We start from the raw sequence: 21,836 nt of genomic DNA, 5'->3' as shown, positions 1-21,836 counted from the left end.
AATTGGCTGGGCGGCACGTTGAGAGGGAGGAAGCTGAAAAATCCCTGTAGATTTTTCTCCCCGCTCACCCCTCTCTCTCACTCTCTTTCTCTCTCTCACTCTTAATCCTTCTCGCTTTTTCACAAACATTCCTCTCACTTCGTCTCCCTCTCCCCTCCCTCCTCCAAACCCACAGTCAGATCCTAAAATATTGGCACCGTTGATAAAGATTAGCAAAAATAGATCTCTTTGACCACACACACCAGTAGTGAGTTTGGGCGTCAAAATGAGAAAGCATGAGCAGAAAATAACCCCATACCTTCCGGTAAATATGGGGGTGGATCTTTGATGTTATGGGGCTATCTTGCTCCCACTGGTTCTTCGGCCCTTGTAAAGTCATCATGAACTTTACAGTACCAGGATATTTTAGGTAAACACCTGTTTGCCGCCAGGAGGCTGAAACTTGTCCGCAAGTGAATCTTCCAGCAAGACAATAACCCCGAGCTCACAACAAAATACACAAAGAAATGGTTCAATGACCACAAAATCAACATTTTGCATTGGTTTGAATTGAAGAGGGCAGTCCATAGGCACAGACAAAGGAGTGTTGGTTAAGGGCTTGTAAGTTAGCATTTCACTATTTGGCGCATGTGAGAAATAACATTGGATTTGATTTGATGTCAAGGATCTGGAAAGATTCTGTATGGAGGAACCATCTAAGATTCCTCCCAATGTGTTCTCCAATTTCATTTAAAAAAAAAAAATGTATCCTCGCAAGGCGTATTGAAAACAGGGGTGCCAATCATTTTCAACCATATCTTTTTCTGAGCAATTGTATTAGTATAAAACAATATAATAAAACAAACTTTGGAGCATACAATATAGCTCAGTCTTTTTTGCTCATCTTTATCAAGGGTGCCAGTCATTGCAAATCCCACCCATCACAACGACCATCAGCCTGGGATCTCCAGAACACTCTGAACACTCTTCCTTCCCGGTAGCTAATGTCGTCTAGAAGGTAGTGCTTCCTTCCTAGAAATGATTTCCGCCCAGCGATGCCGAGGCAGGGGGGGGGACGTGAATAATGAATGCATACGACACTCAATCCTGCCCACCCTGGACATGTATAGTACCCAGAATTGTCCTGTGCTGTTAAGGTTTTGGCGCAGATGAAGCATGCTGTGGGCACACAAGGCGGGAGAGGTGAGAGTGAGAGTGAGTGAGTGAGAGAGAGCGAGAGAAAGAGAGAGATGTGCTACGTGCTCAGAGTGAAAATTGGGAATACCAGACCTGATCATTAGCAGTAATTGCTGTAAAGGGAAACATTAGTTTAACTTCTGGATTGTGTAGGCGATGGGTTTATGTGGTTACATTATGATTATTATCTTAGCTACGCCAGAAGAACGTGCTACTACAAAGTAGTCTTTGCTGTTTATAGTTTGATGCAATAAGTATGCATAAGTAGCTGATTTTTCCACTATACTTATTTATTGTTCATGCATCAACAAGTAAGTACATAAAATTATAACTTATATTTTATTATGCCAAAAGTAGCAGACTAAACTCCACTCCGTGGTGAAGGAAGTTTCTGATGAACTCCACCAACGGAGTGGAGCAGAGACCAGGCTTTGTGGGCTATAGCCCCGACTACATCGATTCGCCCAAGATCAATACAATTCCAAACCATTTAAATTCTGAAATGCCTACCGTGTACCTATGTTTGGCCTCTTAGTTCTGTGCCTTCCTTTGTTTGAATCCATACATTTCAGTCAATGCTGTTGCTCTAAGATGGCAACAGCGCAAATGCGCATGTGCTAATTGGATCTCAACAAGGAAATAGTCGGTGGTTGTACAGTATTTGATTAACATTTTATTGAAAAGGTATTGATTTCAGCAACAACAACAAAAAAGGCACACAACTACAGAGGACAAACCTAGGTACAAGGTTGGCATTTCAGAATGATCATTTGGGCTAATCAGTGTAGTCGAAGCTAAATTCCACAAAGCCTGGTCTCTGCTCCACTCCATTGGTTGAGTTCATCAGGAACTTCCTTCATCACGGAGTGGAGTTTAGTTCACTATGTCAAAAGTAGACTTGTCGGAGTAGAGAAAATAGATTTAGTAGGTAGATGTACATCTAAACCAGCATAGAGCCATGGGCCCTGTGCTATTGTACTGTAGGGTTGACAGTAGAACTAGCACTCTTCAAAGCTCTCAATCAGACAGAGGGCTCGTCTACTGAGGATGGAGGGAGGGAGGGAGGGAGGGAGGGAGGGAGGGTGGGTGGGAGGGCGGGCGGGAGGGAGGGCAGGCAGGAGGGAGGGAGGGGAGGGAGGGAGGGAGGGAGGGAGGGAGGGCAGGCAGGCAGGCAGGAGGGATCGGAGGGAGACAGAGGGAGAGGTAGTGAGGAAAGTGAAGGCCTGGTCACTTGGTGGGTGTCCATTAAGAACAGATAATAGCTTATAGTTTCACAAAGATCACTCTAACAACCTTTTGTCAGTGTAGAACCACTTTCTGGATGCTAGAGTTTCAAAAAGTGGGATTTACATTTACATTACATTTAAGTCATTTAGCAGACGCTCTTATCCAGAGCGACTTACAAATTGGTGCATTCACCTTATGACATCCAGTGGAACAGCCACTTTACAATAGTGCATCTAAATATTTTAAGGGGGGGGGGGTGAGAAGGATTACTTTATCCTATCCTAAGTATTCCTTAAAGAGGTGGGGTTTCAGGTGTCTCCGGAAGGTGGTGATTGACTCCGCTGTCCTGGCGTCGTGAGGGAGTTTGTTCCACCATTGGGGAGCCAGAGCAGCGAACAGTTTTGACTGGGCTGAGCGGGAACTGTACTTCCTCAGTGGTAGGGAGACGAGCAGGCCAGAGGTGGATGAACGCAGTGCCCTTATTTAGCCAGTCTATGCAAAAAAGAGCACCAAGTAATTTGAGAGTGAATTCTTTTGAGAAGCATATAGCCTACAACTATGTTTTAGATTTGCTATTGAATTTCGAAAAAGGACCATTCAAGATAATAAGATGGATTCTGATCATCAAGTGCTTGTTTTGGCAGCAATGCTCTTCAAAATGAATCACCTTCTGAATGAGCTCATGGGACAAAGACCAGAGACCATTCCATTCAACTTAACTTCCAAATGTGGTTTGGGTACATACTGTAGCTAATACAGTCAAGATAAACAACACCACCTTCAGAGGCATGGTCGGACCCCCCCAGAGAATTACTACAACCCAAACCTCAGAGGGCAATTCTAATTATAAACAACAATAGCAGTGGGGGTTGTCCTTATCCTGCATTGCAGTAACTGGGATAACAATAGTCAATTCCAATTATATGAAAAGGGTGATTATGTTATTGTCACAGAAGCAAACTGAACATTTAAGTAGATGCATGGATGCTTGGTGATTGTTGACATCAATCTTGGAGCTATGAACACAAGCATTTCACTGCGCCCACTATAACATCTGCTAAATATGTGAATGACTAATACAATTTGATTTGATTTGAAAATCAACCTGATCTTCAGCAAGACAAAATTAACCTTTGGCATTGTGATAGGTTGAAGCAGGTGTTATGGAAGTGTGGATCAATTAATCAATACAGTATAGAAGGTCTAACTAGAACAGCACCAGTAGCTATTCTACCTTCACTATTCTACATTAACTTACATTTTACATTTACATTACATTTAAGTCTTTTAGCAGACGCTCTTATCCAGAGCGACTTACAAATTGGTGCATTCACCTTATGACATCCAGTGGAACAGTCACTTTACAATAGTGCATCTAAAAACTTAAGGGGGGGGGGGGGTGAGAGGGATTACTTATCCTATTCTATGTTCACAATTCTACCATCGCAAATCTACCTTTGCTATTCTACCTTTCTCTATTTTACCTTTGGTATTCTACCTTTGGTATTCTACCTTTGCTATTCTACCTTTGCTATTCTACCTTTGGTATTCTACCTTTGCTATTCTACCTTTGGTATTCTACCTTTGCTATTCTACCTTTGCTATTCTACCTTTGGTATTCTACCTTTGCTATTCTACCTTTGCAATTCTACCTTTGGTATTCTACCTTTGCTATTCTACCTGTGCTATTCTACCTTTGCTATTCTACCTTTGCTATTCTACCTTTGCTATTCTACCTTTGCTATTCTACCTTTGCTATTCTACCTTTGCTATTCTACCTTTGGTATTCTACCTTTGCTATTCTACCTTTGCTCTTCTACCTTTGCTATTCTGCCTTTGCTATTCTACCTGTGCTATTTTACCTGTGCTATTCTACCTGTGCTATTCTACCTTTGGTATTCTTCATTTGCTATTCTACCTTTGGTATTATTCATTTGCTATTCTACCTTTGCTATTCTACCTTTGGTATTCTACCTTTGCTATTCTACCTTTGCTATTCTACCTTTGGTATTCTTCATTTGCTATTCTACCTTTGTTATTCTACCTTTGGTATTCTTCATTTGCTATTCTACCTTTGCTATTCTACCTTTGGTATTCTTCATTTGCTATTCTACCTTTGCTATTCTACCTTTGGTATTTTACCTGTGCTATTCTACCTTTGCTATTCTACCTTTGCTATTCTACCTTTGCTATTCTACCTTTGCTATTCTGCCTTTGCTATTCTACCTTTGCTATTTTACCTGTGATATTCTACCTTTGCTATTCTACCTTTGCTATTCTACCTTTGCTATTCTACCTTTGCTATTCTACCTGTGATATTCTACCTTTGCTATTCTACCATTGATATTCTACCTGTGATATTCTACCTTTGCTATTCTACCTTTGCTATTCTACCTTTGGTATTCTACCTTTGCTATTCTACCTTTGCTATTCTACCTTTGGTATTCTTCATTTGCTATTCTACCTTTGGTATTCTTCATTTGCTATTCTACCTTTGGTATTCTTCATTTGCTATTCTACCTTCGCTCGCAATCTGATGTCAAGCTCCATGTTCAATACAATGGAGACTCAGTCACATTTGCTCCGCTGGGCTCTCCTTAAAAAATCCTCTTTAGCTCTTGGAGTCCTATGCAGGAAAAGCTAGACTAGAATAGCTTGCAGGACATTATTTATTTTGATCATTTCTTTTATCGATAGACTATTCGAATGCTCCTTTTTGCTGAATGTTAAATACAGCAGCCAGAGAAAGAAGCGGTAGGCTAATAACATCAGGGGAGATATTATGAAAGGTATATGAGTCAGCCTACCGATTTATACAAATAGGCTCAATTATATTTCTAAATGAAATTTGCTCGCCTATACTTGTAACTTTGTTCACTTCTGCTTTACCATGGTTTGAACGATGTGCAGAATTCCAGTCCATATAATACAGTATATTTTTATTTTATTTAAGCGTTATTTAACGAGGCAAGTCAGTTAAGACACATTCTTATTTACAGTGACGGCCTACCCCAGCCAAACCCTAACCCGGACGATGCTGGGCCAATTGTGCGCCGCCCTATGGGACTCCCAATCACGGCCAGTTGTGATACAGCCTGGAATCAAACCAGGGTCTGTAGTGATGCCTCTAGCACTGAGATGCAGTGCCTTAGACCACTGCGCCACAGTACAGTCATATAGTTCACACATAGATTAGCCTACTGGGCTTTCATGTTTTTCTGCCATGCGTAATGTGCAGTAGATAATCATATAGGCTATGTATTGGATAACAGCAAAATATTTTTGGCCTTTTTTAGGCTTTAGGTCATTAATGTATTTAATGTATGGCTCATCAGGCTCAGATAGCATCTGGTCTGAATGTTCATGCCGATCAAAGCTTTAATCAAATCCAGATATTTATATGCTTTACAATGCTTTTGAATGACACTTCCAGTTTTGGCAGGAAATACCGGGTTACCATAGGAAGAGTGATTTATTCTCGGGATGTAACCTTTGTAAAATACCTGGAAAATATTCAACCTTAGCCAGCATCCCCGTGGAATGCTTTTGACACCTTGTAGAGCCCATGCCCTGACAAATTGAGGGGGGTGAGGGGGGGGTGCAACTCAATATTAGGAAGGTGTTCCTAATGTTTAGTATACTCTGTGTGTAGATGAAATCAGTACTTTGAGTGTATTATTCCATATGGCGGTGATGATGAAATGACATAGAAACCTACAATTTAATACAACACTCCTTTTTATTTGAAGGCAGTGGTACAACGTGTGGATTCCACACTTCACTCTGCAACATCATTTATTCACGCGCGTTATTCCTTAAAATGACAGGAATACTTGCACCTTCATGTTTCACGCCTTTTAAAATGAATGAGGGTTTTTTTTATGAGCACTTCATTCTGCATCCCCTGTGGGGTGAGTTATATAATATCCTTTAGGTGTTAGAACTAGCACCATCGAGCCCTCCATCTCTCTTTACCAGCCCCACAGAGGAGCCTCATCTCTGGGCTGAGAGACACTCCACACTCTGCCTCTTTACTTCACAGGGTTGGATGTTATTAGCCTTTTTTTAAATGCTTAGTTGCGTTCTCAAGCCCAGTTTTTTTACAAATTAATCAAATACATTTGAATTAAATGGAAGCCCTTTATAATTTCCTGGCGGCTTTGATGATGGATGCACTGGAAATGGAGTGAGAGGAGTTATGAATTTCGAGGGAAATATTGCAGGCTTCAGTAAGACACTGAAGTGTGCGGTCTTATGTTGGACGGTTTGCTGATGTTGAGGTTTGAAATACACAGGACTGAAAGCTATAAATAATATGCAGTTATAGATGCCATCACTGAACAGGACAGCATAGACCGGAGCTCTGTCTGCATATTGAGAGAGAGAAGAGATGTCATGTATTCTAGTGCTGTTGCTGCTTATAGTGCATCTCTCAATTTGAGCCAATTAATCCTGCAGCACCAGGAAATGTGATTTTTTTTATGTGGATTATAATGAATGGACATTTTTGTAGGAGTTGATACACTTTTCGTTAGGACAAATCAGGTCTCAGATTTCAAAGTGGAAATGACAAACATGAGAAGTCTTTTTAAAACTAAAATACACAACAAGTTTGAATTTTCTGCTTTTCAGGAAAATTCTCAGCAATAAAATAGTGATCAAATGAAGACCCTACATCTGTAGATACTGTTGCCTCTTTAGGGAGATGGGAGGTGGGTGGCATGAGGAGCTGCTAAGTTCACTGTTGTCCCTGGCTGTGATTTGGGGATCTGAAAGGTTGAGGATGGAGATGGAGATTGAGGAAGGATGTCAGTGGCAGCTTTAGAGAGCGGTAAATCTGTCCCAGATTATTATGGATGATTGATCCCTCTTTATGGCCTGTTGATGTAGCTGCCTGCCTTGGTATTTACAGGATGTCATTACAACAGGGCCTGGTAGGGGAGGTAGAGGAGGATTGCAGTGAAGGATATTAGGATATGCCTGTCAGTTTATCTACTCTGTGTGTGTGTGTGTGTGTGTGTGTGTGTGTGTGTGTGTGTGTGTGTGTGTGTGTGTGTGTGTGTGTGTGTGTGTGTGTGTGTGTGTGTGTGTGTGTGTGTGTGTGTGTGTGTGTGTGTGTGTGTGTGTGTGTGTGTGTGTGTGTGTGTGTGTGTGTGTGTGTGTGTGTAGGATTACAGATCTCATCCTGTATTGTATTGCTTTGCAGGTGCAGGATATGTCAGTCCCTTAGCTGTCTCTTGCTGTCATCTTAAAAGCCTCTCAATAACACAATAACACTGACATGCAGTTCTGAGTTCTCCTGTGTTCGCCTTGCAGAGGAAACACATTTCATGGTGTCTTGCCACACACATTTACCCTCTAATAACTGTTTCAAACAGGGATTTCCATGTAGGTATTTTATATAAACTGCAGGCCTTTTGAAATGGCTACAATGTAACTGACAATGTTTATTCTAAGGAGTTTGGTGGTTTAATTCAAAGGGAGGGATATTTCCATCTATTACCCCCCAAGCAAGGTCTAAGAATCTCCAATAGCCCCCAGACTAGTAGTTATTAGTGTTTACCCCGTTGTTTAAATAGCTTAGGAAGTAGACACACAAAAGCACTGCCTGGTGTTTTAGAAGGGAGCTGGGTCAAAAGGTAATGCAGAGAGCTGCCCTGTCAGTCTTCTCGTGTTGACTCTCCTGTCATCTCCAGTCTCTGTACTGTGTGAGAGTGAAACAAACATACCCCCGCTGGGCCTTGAGAAAACAGCTGTCTCCAAAGCCACAAGCCACGCTCTTCCTTTCAGCCTCTCTCCCTCTCCATACAGTACCCTCCACAGCCACACAGCCTCTCTCCCTCTCCATACAGTACCCTCCACAGCCACACAGCCTCTCCTCAGCCAGTCTTCCTTTCAGCCTCTCTCCCTCTCCATACAGTACCCTCCACAGCCACACAGCCTCTCCTCAGCCAGTCTTCCTTTCAGCCTCTCTCCCTCTCCATACAGTACCCTCCACAGCCACACAGAGCCTCTCCTCAGCCAGTCTTCCTTTCAGCCTCTCTCCCTCTCCATACAGTACCCTCCACAGCCACACATAGCCTCTCCTCAGCCAGTCTTCCTTTCAGCCTCTTCCTCTCTCCATACAGTACCCTCCACAGCCACACATAGCCTCTCCTCAGCCAGTCTTCCTTTCAGCCTCTTCCTCTCTCCATACAGTACCCTCCACAGCCACACATAGCCTCTCCTCAGCCAGTCTTCCTTTCAGCCTCTCTCCCTCTCCATACAGTACCCTCCACAGCCACACATAGCCTCTCCTCAGCCAGTCTTCCTTTCAGCCTCTTCCTCTCTCCATACAGTACCCTCCACAGCCACACAGAGCCTCTCCTCAGCCAGTCTTCCTTTCAGCCTCTCTCCCTCTCCATACAGTACCCTCCACAGCCACACATAGCCTCTCCTCAGCCAGTCTTCCTTTCAGCCTCTTCCTCTCTCCACAGCCAGTCTTCCTTTTAGACTCTTCCTCTCTCTTCAACCAGCCTCTTCCTTTTAGCCTCTTCCTCTCTCCACAGCCAGTCTTCCTTTCAGCCTCTTCCTCTCTCCACAGCCAGTCTTCCATTCAGCCTCTTCTTCTCTCCACAGCCAGTCTTCCATTCAGCCTCTTCTTCTCTCCACAGCCAGTCTTCCATTCAGCCTCTTCTTCTCTCCACAGCCAGTCTTCCATTCAGCCTCTTCTTCTCTCCACAGCCAGCCTTCCTTTCAGCCTCTTCATCTCTACACAGCCAGTCTTCCATTCAGCCTCTTCTTCTCTCCACAGCCAGCCTTCCTTTCAGCCTCTTCTTCTCTCCACAACCAGCCTTCCTTTCAGCCTCTTCTTCTCTCCACAGCCAGACTTCCTTTCAGCCTCTTCTCTCCACAGCCAGTCTTCCTTTCAGCCTCTTCATCTCTCCACAGCCAGTCTTCCTTTCAGCCTCTTCATCTCTCCACAGCCAGCCTTCCTTTCAGACTCTTCTTCTCTCCACAGCCAATCTTCCTTTCAGCCTCTTCATCTCTCCACAGCCAGCCTTCCTTTCAGCCTCTTCTTCTCTCCACACCCAGTCTTCCTTTCAGCCTCTTCCTCTCTCCTCAACTAGCCTCTTCTTCTCTCCACAGCCAGTCTTCCTTTCAGCCTCTTCTTCTCTCCACAGCCAGCCTTCCTTTCAGCCTCTTCTTCTCTCCTGTAACGATTGTCTTCGGGTGAAAGAGAGGAGGACCAAAATGCAGCGTGATGATTATCCATATTTAATAGTAAACTTAAACAATGAACAAAAACAACAAAAATGAACGAAGACGAAACAATCCTGTACCGTGAACACTAACACTGGAACACTGGAAACAGGAACAATCACCCACAAAATACCCACTGTAACGGCATTCGTCTGTTGAAAGAAGAGAGTCGGACCGAAATGCAGCGTGTTGATTACTCATGACTTTAATGAATGAAAAACGCGGTACATGAAATAACTGAAACTAAATACAAAAACAACAGAATGGAACATGAAACTAATTACAGCCTATCTGGTGACTACAACACAGAGACAGGTACAATCACCCACGAAATACAAAGCGAAACTCAGGCTGCCTAAATACGGTTCCCAATCAGAGACAACGAAAAGCACCTGACTCTAATTGAGAATCGCCTCAGGCAGCCAAGCCTAACAACACCCCTAATCAGCCGCGATCCCAAATAATACAAACCCCAATACGAAACACAACATATAAACCCATGTCACACCCTGGCCTACCCAAACATATAACAAAAACACAAAATACAATGACCAAGGCGTGACACCCACAGAATATGGCTGCCTAAATATGGTTCCCAATCAGAGACGACGATAGACAGCTTCCTCTAATTGAAAACCAATCTAGGCAACCATAGACATACAAAAACACCTAGATAGGGAAACCCCCATAAACATACAAAACCTCTAGACAAGTCAAAAACACATACATCACCCATGTCACACCCTGACCTAACCAAAATAACAAAGAATACTAAGTTCAGGGTGTGACATCTCCACAGCAGTCTTCCTTTCAGCCTCTCCCTCTCTCCAAAGCCACAGCCTTTAACCATTCTCCTTCTCAACTGTGGGATCTGAGGCATCAGGGGGGAACTGAGGAGCGCTGGAGGGTCTTTACTGCTCTTAGAGAGACAGACGCACACACACACAAACACACACACACACACACACATCTGGACCACTGTTTAGGAGTTGTTAAAAAAAGGCCACGGGTGTGTGCTCTGGCTAACAGTCCCTCAGTGGAATTTTTACTGCCTAGCTGAGTACCTGTCCACACACTGCCTCTCCCTCACATAAACAAGACAGGGCAGACTGGAGCGCACTCAAGGCCACAGCCTCCTCCTCCTCCTCTTCTTCTCTTCACTACTCTACTCCTCTCATTCTGACCCAGTCAGTACATACACACACTGCTCGCTACGCCACCATTGTCTGTCTGAGCATTAAATCAGTATGAGACACACCAGCCCGCGGAGCAGGACACCATACAGTGGTCATGTACACTAGATAAACTCTCCCATTTCAACTTTGTTTTCAAATGTGATTTTGGGGAAAGATACACTTAGAAATGAGGCGCCTCGTTTCCAACGCAGCAGCATGATTATGTTTGCATTATATTTTTAGTCATTGCTCTCATAAAAACTATACGCTGCTTTTGTAGACAGATAAGTCACCATCAGCCATTAGGGAGGACCTTTCCAATGACCCTCCCTCAGATGTGTGTTGCCTTTCTCCTGTGATCAGCTCTGAGGTCAGGCCTGGCGCTCCAGTGGCCACCTCCTCACCTGTAGGCTCAAAGTCCCTGTGGTCTCTCTACTGTAGTGCTGTGTGTCTGTCCACATGGGGCTCAATGTATGTCTGGGCATTGTGAACATGTAGCCTTACTAAACAGGCCCCAGAAGGACACCATGTTCTATCTGCAGCATTGTGAACATGTAGCCTTACTAAACAGGCCCCAGAAGGACACCATGTTCTATCTGCAGCATGGTGAAAATGAAGCCTTACTAAACAGGCCCCAGAAGGACACCATGTTCTATCTGCAGCATTGTGAATATGAAGCCTTACTAAACAGGCCCCAGAAGGACACCATGTTCTATCTGCAGCATTGTGAATATGAAGCCTTACTAAACAGGCCCCAGAAGGACACCATGTTCTATCTGCAGCATTGTGAATATGAAGCCTTACTAAACAGGCCCCAGAAGGACACCATGTTCTATCTGCAGCATTGTGAATATGAAGCCTTACTAAACAGGCCCCAGAAGGACACCATGTTCTATCTGCAGCATTGTGAATATGAAGCCTTACTAATCAGGCCCCAGAAGGACACCATGTTATATATGCAGCATTGTGAACATGTAGCCTTACTAAACAGGCCCCAGAAGGACACCATGTTCTATCTGCAGCATTGTGAATATGTAGCCTTACTAAACAGCCCCCAGAAGGACACCATGTTCTATCTGCAGCATTGTGAACATGTAGCCTTACTAAACAGGCCCCAGAAGAACACCATGTTCTATCTGCAGCATTGTGAATATGAAGCCTTACTAAACAGGCCCCAGAAGGACACCATGTTATATATGCAGCATTGTGAACATGTAGCCTTACTAATCAGGCCCCAGAAGGACACCATGTTCTATCTGCAGCATTGTGAATATGTAGCCTTACAAAACAGCCCCCAGAAAGACACCATGTTCTATCTGCAGCATTGTGAACATGTAGCTTTACTAAACAGGCCCCAGAAGGACACCATGTTCTATCTGCAGCATTGTGAACATGTAGCCTTACTAAACAGGCCCCAGAAGGACACCATGTTCTATCTGCAGCATTGTGAACATGTAGCTTTACTAAACAGGCCCCAGAAGGACACCATGTTCTATCTGCAGCATTGTGAACATGTAGCCTTACTAAACAGGCCCCAGAAGGACACCATGTTCTATCTGCAGCATTGTGAATATGTAGCCTTACAAAACAGCCCCCAGAAAGACACCATGTTCTATCTGCAGCATTTTGAACATGTAGCCTTACTAAACAGGCCCCAGAAAGACACCATGTTCTATCTGCAGCATTTTGAACATGTAGCCTTACTAAACAGGTCCCAGAAGGACACCATGTTATATATGCAGCATTGTGAACATGTAGCCTTACTAAACAGGTCCCAGAAGGACACCATGTTATATATGCAGCATTTTGAACATGTAGCCTTACTAAACAGGCCCCAGAAGGACACCATGTTATATATGCAGCATTTTGAACATGTAGCCTTACTAAACAGGCCCCAGAAGGACACCATGTTCTATCTGCAGCATTGTGAACATGTAGCCTTACTAAACAGGTCCCAGAAGGACACCGTGTTATATATGCAGCATTGTGAACATGTAGCCTTACTAAACAGGCCCCAGAAGGACACCATGTTATATATGCAGCATTGTGAACATGTAGCCTTACTAAACAGGCCCCAGAAGGACACCATGTTCTATCTGCAGCATTTTGAACATGTAGCCTTACTAAGAAGGCCCCAGAAGGACACCATGTTATATATGCAGCATTGTGAACATGTAGCCTTACTAAACAGGCCCCAGAAGGACACCATGTTATATATGCAGCATTGTGAACATGTAGCCTTACTAAACAGGCCCCAGAAGGACACCATATTATATATGCAGCATTGTGAACATGTAGCCTTACTAAACAGGCCCCAGAAGGACACCATGTTATATATGCAGCATTGTGAACATGTAGCCTTACTAAACAGGCCCCAGAAGGACACCATGTTATATATGCAGCATTGTGAACATGTAGCCTTACTAAACAGGCCCCAGAAGGACACCATGTTATATATGCAGCATTGTGAACATGTAGCCTTACTAAACAGGCCCCAGAAGGACACCATGTTATATATGCAGCATTGTGAACATGTAGCCTTACTAAACAGGCCCCAGAAGGACACCATGTTCTATCTGCAGCATTTTGAACATGTAGCCTTACTAAGAAGGCCCCAGAAGGACACCATGTTATATATGCAGCATTGTGAACATGTAGCCTTACTAAACAGGCCCCAGAAGGACACCATGTTATATATGCAGCATTGTGAACATGTAGCCTTACTAAACAGGCCCCAGAAGGACACCATATTATATATGCAGCATTGTGAACATGTAGCCTTACTAAACAGGCCCCAGAAGGACACCATGTTATATATGCAGCATTGTGAACATGTAGCCTTACTAAACAGGTCCCAGAAGGACACCATGTTATATATGCAGCATTGTGAACATGTAGCCTTACTAAACAGGCCCCAGAAGGACACCATATTATATATGCAGCATTGTGAACATGTAGCCTTACTAAACAGGCCCCAGAAGGACACCATGTGTCCTGCAGTCAGCTCCTCATCTTGTGTGTCTGTTTGACAGATGATAGATGACACATAGTGGACTCAGCCTTTACATGCTCCTCTAGGGAGAAGTGATGCCCTTGTCCTTTTACTCTTTAAGTCCTTTACACAGTTGTTCTGCCACATCTCATCTACGGTTTACTGGAGCCCACAGTAAGTATACACTTATGGTTGCCAAAATGACTTTGGGACAATGTGACTTCTCTGCCATTTGTCTGTTCTTTGTTGTTCTGTCAGTGAGAGAGGTCAGGTATGAGATGTAGTGTACAGTAATGTCTATGGTTTTCCTGTTGCGTACTGCTACTATTCTCACACTCCAGTGTTCGCAGACAAGCTGCAGACCTATTGGCTGCTTTGTCCCTCCAAGCCGCCATGCTGCCAAGAAGCTGTCTAACCCTGTAGTGTAAACTATGTGTTTACCCCCTCCTTCAGGGTCATACACAACTGTGTGTGTGTGTGTGTGTGTACTGTATGTAAAGACAGAAAACTCAGCAGCAGAGTGACCAATAAACTTTGATTTGATTTGACAATCCCCTCCTCCCTCTCTCGTTCTCCCTCTCTCTCTATCTTTCTCTTCAGGCCGAGGTCTAATACCATGCTCCAGATGGATAGCTTTATTGGCATTTGAATTAGATGTGTATCATAGTAATTACCCAGCCTTCCTGCCTCTGGGCGAGCCACTCATTGACAAAACCATGTCAACACCGGATCATCTCTGGCCCCGGAGTAGACAATAAGAGGGGAGGAACACACACACACACACACACACACACACACACACACACACACACACACACACACACACACACACACACACACACACACACACACACACACACACACACACACACACACACACACACACACACACACACACACACACACACACACACACACACACACACGCATGGGCACATACACACAGTGTCAGGGGGGACACAGCAAGACAGGGTCTTACACAGCCACTGGACCAGAAGTCCACACAGTGAAAACATGGTGTGTATTCTGTTGTACAGAAATGGAATCTAAGCTTTTGTTCTTTCTCACACGGAAAATAATGTCCTAGGAATGTGTGAGGTATGATTGTGGATTTCCAGGAGCCTGAATGACCTTGAATCACAGGACTGAATGTTTGACTAAAGAAAAGGGGTTGAAGGCCAGTAGGTCTACTGTGCTGGTACAGTAACAGTAGGCAGTAAACGACTATTTCCTGAGATGGTTAAGCTGTCCATAGCCATAGATATTCTGTAATGTAGTAAATCTATCAGTTAGGATCATAACCAAACACCCTACGTAGACCTAAACACAGTAGCTTTTTCACTGTTGCTATTCACATCAGGCAAAAACAGTCTGTTTTCAATTTAACAGTCCCTGTAGAGTCTTCTTGGAAGGAGAAGATATCATCTGCAGGCTGACTGGCCTTTGAGGATCGAGGGAGAGAGATCAAGGGAGAGAGATCGAGGGAGAGAGAAAGAGGGGGAGAGAAAGGGGAGAGAAAGAGGGAGAGAGAAAGAGGGAGAGAGATCAAGGGAGAGATATCGAGGGAGAGAGATCGAGGGAGAGAGATAGAGGGAGAGAGATCGAGGGAGAGAGATAGAGGGAGAGAGATAGAGGGAGAGAGATCGAGGGGGAGAGATCGAGGGAGAGAGAAAGAGGGGGAGAGAAAGAGGGAGAGAGAAAGAGGGAGAGAGATCAAGGGAGAGATATCGAGGGAGAGAGATCGAGGGAGAGAGATAGAGGGAGAGAGATCGAGGGAGAGAGATAGAGGGAGAGAGATAGAGGGAGAGAGATCGAGGGGGAGAGATCGAGGGAGAGAGATCGAGGGAGAGAGATAGAGGGAGAGAGATTGAGGGAGAGAGATAGAGGGAGAGAGATCGAGGGGGAGAGATCGAGGGAGAGAGATCGAGGGAGAGAGATCGAGGGAGAGAGAAAGAGAGAGAACTGAGTAAAGAAGGGAGGAAGGAGGGGAAAGGAAGTGTTAGTAGAGAGTTAGGAATGCGTTGTGGAGTGTTCCAGGGTTCCTGGTGAGTTATTTAATGGTCGGTGCATATGTTAGCCTCACAGCTGGGGAGAAACAATCACACACAGCTGAGGGATACAGAGAGAGAGAGAGAGAGAGAGAGAGAGAGAGAGAGAGAGAGAGAGAGAGAGAGAGAGAGAGAGAGAGAGAGAGAGAGAGAGAGGATGAGGTATGAGGGGGAAGAGTGTGTGAGGAAGAAAGGGAGAATAGAGAGACAAAGAGAAGTGCTTGAGGGAGGAAGAAAGAGAGAGGGAGGGTAAAGAAAGAGTGATGAGGAAGAGAGAGAGAGCAGAGCGCATTGCCTTGCCAAGATAAGAATCTGTTTCCAATCCTCCTCTTCTCTGCTCACTACCTCTCCTCTGCTCACTACCTCTCCTCTGCTCACTACCTCTCCTCTGCTCACTACCTCTCCTCTGCTCACTACCTCTCCTCTGCTCACTACCTCTCCTCTGCTCACTACCTCTCCTCTGCTCACTACCTCTCCTCTGCTCACTACCTCTCCTCTGCTCACTACCTCTCCTCTGCTCACTACCTCTCCTCTGCTCACTACCTCTCCAGCTGATGAGATACGGCCTGCAGAGTAGGTATGGATGTGGAGGGGGCTGCAGACCCATTTCTCCTGAAATGACTTTCTCTGTATTTTGTTTTGTTCTTCTGAAGCTTATGTAAAACAACAGAGGCATGTGTGAGGCACGTCATTGATTTTACAGTGATGGAAAAGTCCCATCTCAGCTACATTCCTTCTATTAGTCAGCAAAATACCCTGATTACACTTAGATGTTGTATGTCTTGTGGTATGTTTTCTCCATGAGTGCCTGAGTTCATGGACTGCAGTTCAACTTGCTACCGTGTCTGTTCTGAAAAACATCACTTCTGAGTCAGCTCGTTGACAATCTACAGGTAACAAAGTGTCTGTTTGTATTTCGTCACCTTCAATTCCTTTGACTCCCTTGCACCTCGGTCGGTCCGGTCTGTTGGGCCCTGTGAGAGGGTTAAGCAGTCAGAATGTGTGTGGAATCCAGGGAGGACCATGGGACTCCAGAAATAGTTAAAGTACAGTAGTGGATTCTCTAACCTTGAGTCTCTCCAGTCACCATCACAAAGCCACAATACGATCCACACAGCTTCAATTGTGGCTTTAGAGCTCCAGAGAGGGGCCTTGGTATTGTGGCTTTAGAGCTCCAGAGAGGGGCCTTGGTATTGTGGCTTTAGAGCTCCAGAGAGGGGCCTTGGTATTGTGGCTTTAGAGCTCCAGAGAGGGGCCTTGGTATTGTGGCTTTAGAGCTCCAGAGAGGGGCCTTGGTATTGTGGCTTTAGAGCTCCAGAGAGGGGCCTTGGTATTGTGGCTTTAGAGCTCCAGAGAGGGGCCTTGGTATTGTGGCTTTAGAGCTCCAGAGAGGGGCCTTGGTATTGTGGCAGGCAGTGTGTCTTTGTTCAGTATAGGAGTTGGCTGAAGTTGGCCTCTTGACACTGATCTGAGGTCACCCTTACAGAAAAACACATGAATTTCACATGTGATCTCATGTGACGTTAATATGATGACATGTGACAACATGTAACAGCAACTTGTGATAGATAACATGAAACTACAAATGTGAAAACATGATCTCATCTGAATTTTTCTTTACAACAGGGATGCAAAATGTCAACTAAAACTACATGAAACTACACGAGACAACATGTGAGCTAGAAATAAAACATCCCAAGAACATCATTGCCCTTTCAGAAAAAAATATTTTTGGAACACTTCACATGTGAAATCATGTGATTTTTCACATTTGAAATCAAGTGTTTTTTCTGTAAGAACAGTTGTTGTCATCTTCCTCCTAAGCCTTAAGACTTGTCTTTTTTGGGAGGAGAAGCTGATCCTAGATCTGTGCCTAAGGACAACGTCTACCCAGAGCTTGTTTTCTTGTAAGGGGCTAAGAGAATGGTGTTATAACCCCTGACCTCTGCCCTTTCCCTTGCAGGCAGACCCGGGAGCAGGAGACGCCCCCTGACTTCTTCTACTTCTCGGACTTTGAGAGACACAATGCTGAAATCGCTGCCTTTCATCTAGACAGGTAAATCACACACACACACCTGTACCTGACACCGAAGAATCCACAGGGTGTGCGCGCGTGTGTGTGTGTGTCAGTGCGTGCGTGCATGCACTGTTTTTATCAAGTGCCTGTTTCTATCTCTGTGTTTGTGTAGGTGTCTGTCTGGCCCCGTTTATACCTGGTACCAACATGCACCCGTGTCCATGTCTTGTCCACATTCTGAATGTGCCCACATTTTTGGACAGGTGTAGATGATTCAAATATGCATTGTGATCTGATTGTGATCAGATCTTCCTGACCACCTCCGGATGTCACGCATTGTGTCTGGATATCTTACATGTTTAGACAGATCTGGACAGTGAAATCATCATTATCCTACCGTCTAAAATCATTGACTTATGACATCAATATGTGTCTTAAAATACATTTACATTTACATTTAAGTCATTTAGCAGACGCTCTTATCCAGAGCGACTTACAAATTCACCAAAATACATAAAGAATATCTGTCAAAAGATGTGCACACAGGGTAGGACCATTAAATCTGGTCACAATGTGGACCCAGTGGACGGATAAGAGACACATTTTAATACCATGTGTAAAATGCACGTCTGAAAATGTGGGCGCAGTCAGTATGTGGACAAGATCAGGAAAAAGGATGCATGTTAGCAGCAGGTATAAACATGCATCATGTCTGTATATCTGAGGAACAGTTTGTTAGCAGGCAGACTTCTGTGTGTTCCTCTATTAAGCTCGGAACATCAGGAGGCCCATGAGTCATACTCACTGAGTTGCTGAGCACTGCCTTCCTGTTGTTATGGGCTGCATCCCTGACACCCTATTTCATACATAGTGCACTACTTCTGACCAGAACCCTATGGCGAACTATGTAGAAAATAGGGTGCCATTTGGGATGTGACCTATAACAGCAGGAAGGCCATAGGGCTCCGGTCAAAAGTAGTGCACTATTTAGAGAATGGGATGCTTTTTGGGACTCAGGCAGCATACTACCCTGCATCCCACCTTGCAGCCTCTGAAGCTAAGCAGGGTTGGTCCTGGTCGGTCTCTGGATGGTAGACCAGATGCTGCTGGAAGTGGTGTTGGAGTGCCAGTATCCAATGCCCCAGGGCAGTGATTGGGGACATTGCCCTGTGTAGGGTGCTGTCTTTCAGAGGGGACGTTAAACAAGTGTCCTGACTCTGTGGTCACTAAAGATCCCATGGAACTTATTATGGGGGTGTTAACCCCGGTGTCCTGGCTGAATTCACAAACTGGCCCTAATACCATCAGTCACCTAATCATCCCCGGCTTCCAATTGTCTCATTCATCCCCCCTCCTCTCCCCTGTAACTATTCCCCAGGTGGTTACTGTAAATGAGAATGTGTTCTCAGTCAACTGACCTGGTAAAATAAGGGTTAAATTAAACAAATCAAAATAAAAGCACACATTTGATTTAACAATGACTGCTGCCAGCCTAGCAAACCCAACCACCCAGCTCTGTCTGCCTGTCTGTCTGCTTTGGAACTCCACTGGCTTTACAAGGTTAAGGCTTTATGACCTGCCTGTTGACAATGCATTAATGATCATAGGAAAATCTCCTGGTTGTAAGAGAGGTAAACAAATGGGTATTACTGTATAATAATACTGCCATAGTTAAGATCCGTATTATAATAATACTGCCATGGTTACGATCAGTATTCTAATAATATTGCCATGGTTACACGCCGTATTATAATAATACTGTCATGATAGTTTAGCTTCATATTATAATAATACTGCCATGATGGTTACACTCCATATTATAATAATACTGCCATGATGGTTACACTCCATATTATAATAATACTGCCATGATGGTTACACTCCATATTATAATAATACTGCCATGATGGTTACACTCCATATTATAATAATCCTGCCATGATGGTTACACTCCACATTATAATAATACTGCCATGATGGTTACACTCCACATTATAATAATACTGCCATGATGGTTACACTCCATATTATAATAATACTGCCATGATGGTTACACTCCATATTATAATAATCCTGCCATGATGGTTACACTCCACATTATAATAATACTGCCATGATGGTTACACTCCACATTATAATAATACTGCCATGATGGTTACACTCCATATTATAATAATCCTGCCATGATGGTTACACTCCACATTATAATAATACTGCCATGATGGTTACACTCCACATTATAATAATACTGCCATGATGGTTACACTCCATATTATAATAATCCTGCCATGATGGTTACACTCCACATTATAATAATACTGCCATGATGGTTACACTCCACATTATAATAATCCTGCCATGATGGTTACACTCCATATTATAATAATACTGCCATGATGGTTACACTCCATATTATAATAATACTGCCATGATGGTTACACTCCATATTATAATAATCCTGCCAAGATGGTTAATCTCTGTATTATAATAATGCTGCCATGATGGTTACACTCCATATTATAATAATCCTGCCAAGATGGTTAATCTCTGTATTATAATAGTACTGCCATGATGGTTACACTCCATATTATAATAATCCTGCCAAGATGGTTAATCTCTGTATTATAATAATGCTGCCATGATGGTTACACTCCACATTATAATAATACTGCCATGATGGTTACACTCCACATTATAATAATCCTGCCAAGATGGTTAATCTCTGTATTATAATAATACTGCCATTATGGTTACACTCCATATTATAATAATACTGCCATGATGGTTACACTCCATATTATAATAATCCTGCCAAGATGGTTAATCTCTGTATTATAATAGTACTGCCATGATGGTTACACTCCATATTATAATAATCCTGCCAAGATGGTTAATCTCTGTATTATAATAATACTGCCATTATGGTTACACTCCATATTATAATAATCCTGCCAAGATGGTTAATCTCTGTATTATAATAATACTGCCATTATGGTTACACTCCATATTATAATAATCCTGCCAAGATGTTTAATCTCTGTATTATAATAATGCTGCCATGATGGTTACACTCCACATTATAATAATACTGCCATGATGGTTACACTCCACATTATAATAATCCTGCCAAGATGGTTAATCTCTGTATTATAATAATACTGCCATTATGGTTACACTCCATATTATAATAATACTGCCATGATGGTTACACTCCATATTATAATAATCCTGCCAAGATGGTTAATATCTGTATTATAATAATACTGCCATGATGGTTACACTCCACATTATAATAATACTGCCATGATGGTTACACTCCATATTATAATAATCCTGCCAAGATGGTTAATCTCTGTATTATAATAATGCTGCCATGATGGTTAATCTCTGTATTATAATAATACTGCCATGATGGTTACACTCCACATTATAATAATACTGCCATGATGGTTACACTCCACATTATAATAATCCTGCCAAGATGGTTAATCTCTGTATTATAATAATACTGCCATTATGGTTACACTCCACATTATAATAATACTGCCATGATGGTTACACTCCATATTATAATAATCCTGCCATGATGGTTACACTCCACATTATAATAATACTGCCATGATGGTTACACTCCACATTATAATAATACTGCCATGATGGTTACACTCCACATTATAATAATACTGCCATGATGGTTACACTCCATATTATAATAATCCTGCCATGATGGTTACACTCCACATTATAATAATACTGCCATGATGGTTACACTCCACATTATAATAATACTGCCATGATGGTTACACTCCATATTATAATAATCCTGCCATGATGGTTACACTCCACATTATAATAATACTGCCATGATGGTTACACTCCACATTATAATAATACTGCCATGATGGTTACACTCCACATTATAATAATACTGCCATGATGGTTACACTCCATATTATAAT

At 43.2% G+C, this 21,836-nt stretch overlaps 1 protein-coding gene across 1 annotated transcript in view; it reads left to right on the top strand.

Moving 5' to 3' along the window:
• The window catches only part of fam20cb (FAM20C golgi associated secretory pathway kinase b), a 92,420-nt gene that overhangs the window by 60,879 nt on the left and 9,705 nt on the right, over positions 1-21,836 (top strand). The window contains exon 4 of the mRNA XM_046357114.1: positions 17,824-17,916. Within this exon, the coding sequence (XP_046213070.1) occupies positions 17,824-17,916 (93 nt within the window). The remainder of the gene's footprint in view (positions 1-17,823; positions 17,917-21,836) is intronic.

Source organism: Oncorhynchus gorbuscha, linkage group LG07 (genome assembly GCF_021184085.1).
Source record: "Oncorhynchus gorbuscha isolate QuinsamMale2020 ecotype Even-year linkage group LG07, OgorEven_v1.0, whole genome shotgun sequence".
Classification (NCBI taxonomy): Eukaryota; Metazoa; Chordata; class Actinopteri; order Salmoniformes; family Salmonidae; genus Oncorhynchus; species Oncorhynchus gorbuscha.
Note: the sequence above shows the minus strand (reverse complement) of the source record. Positions and strands in the feature narration are given on the sequence as shown.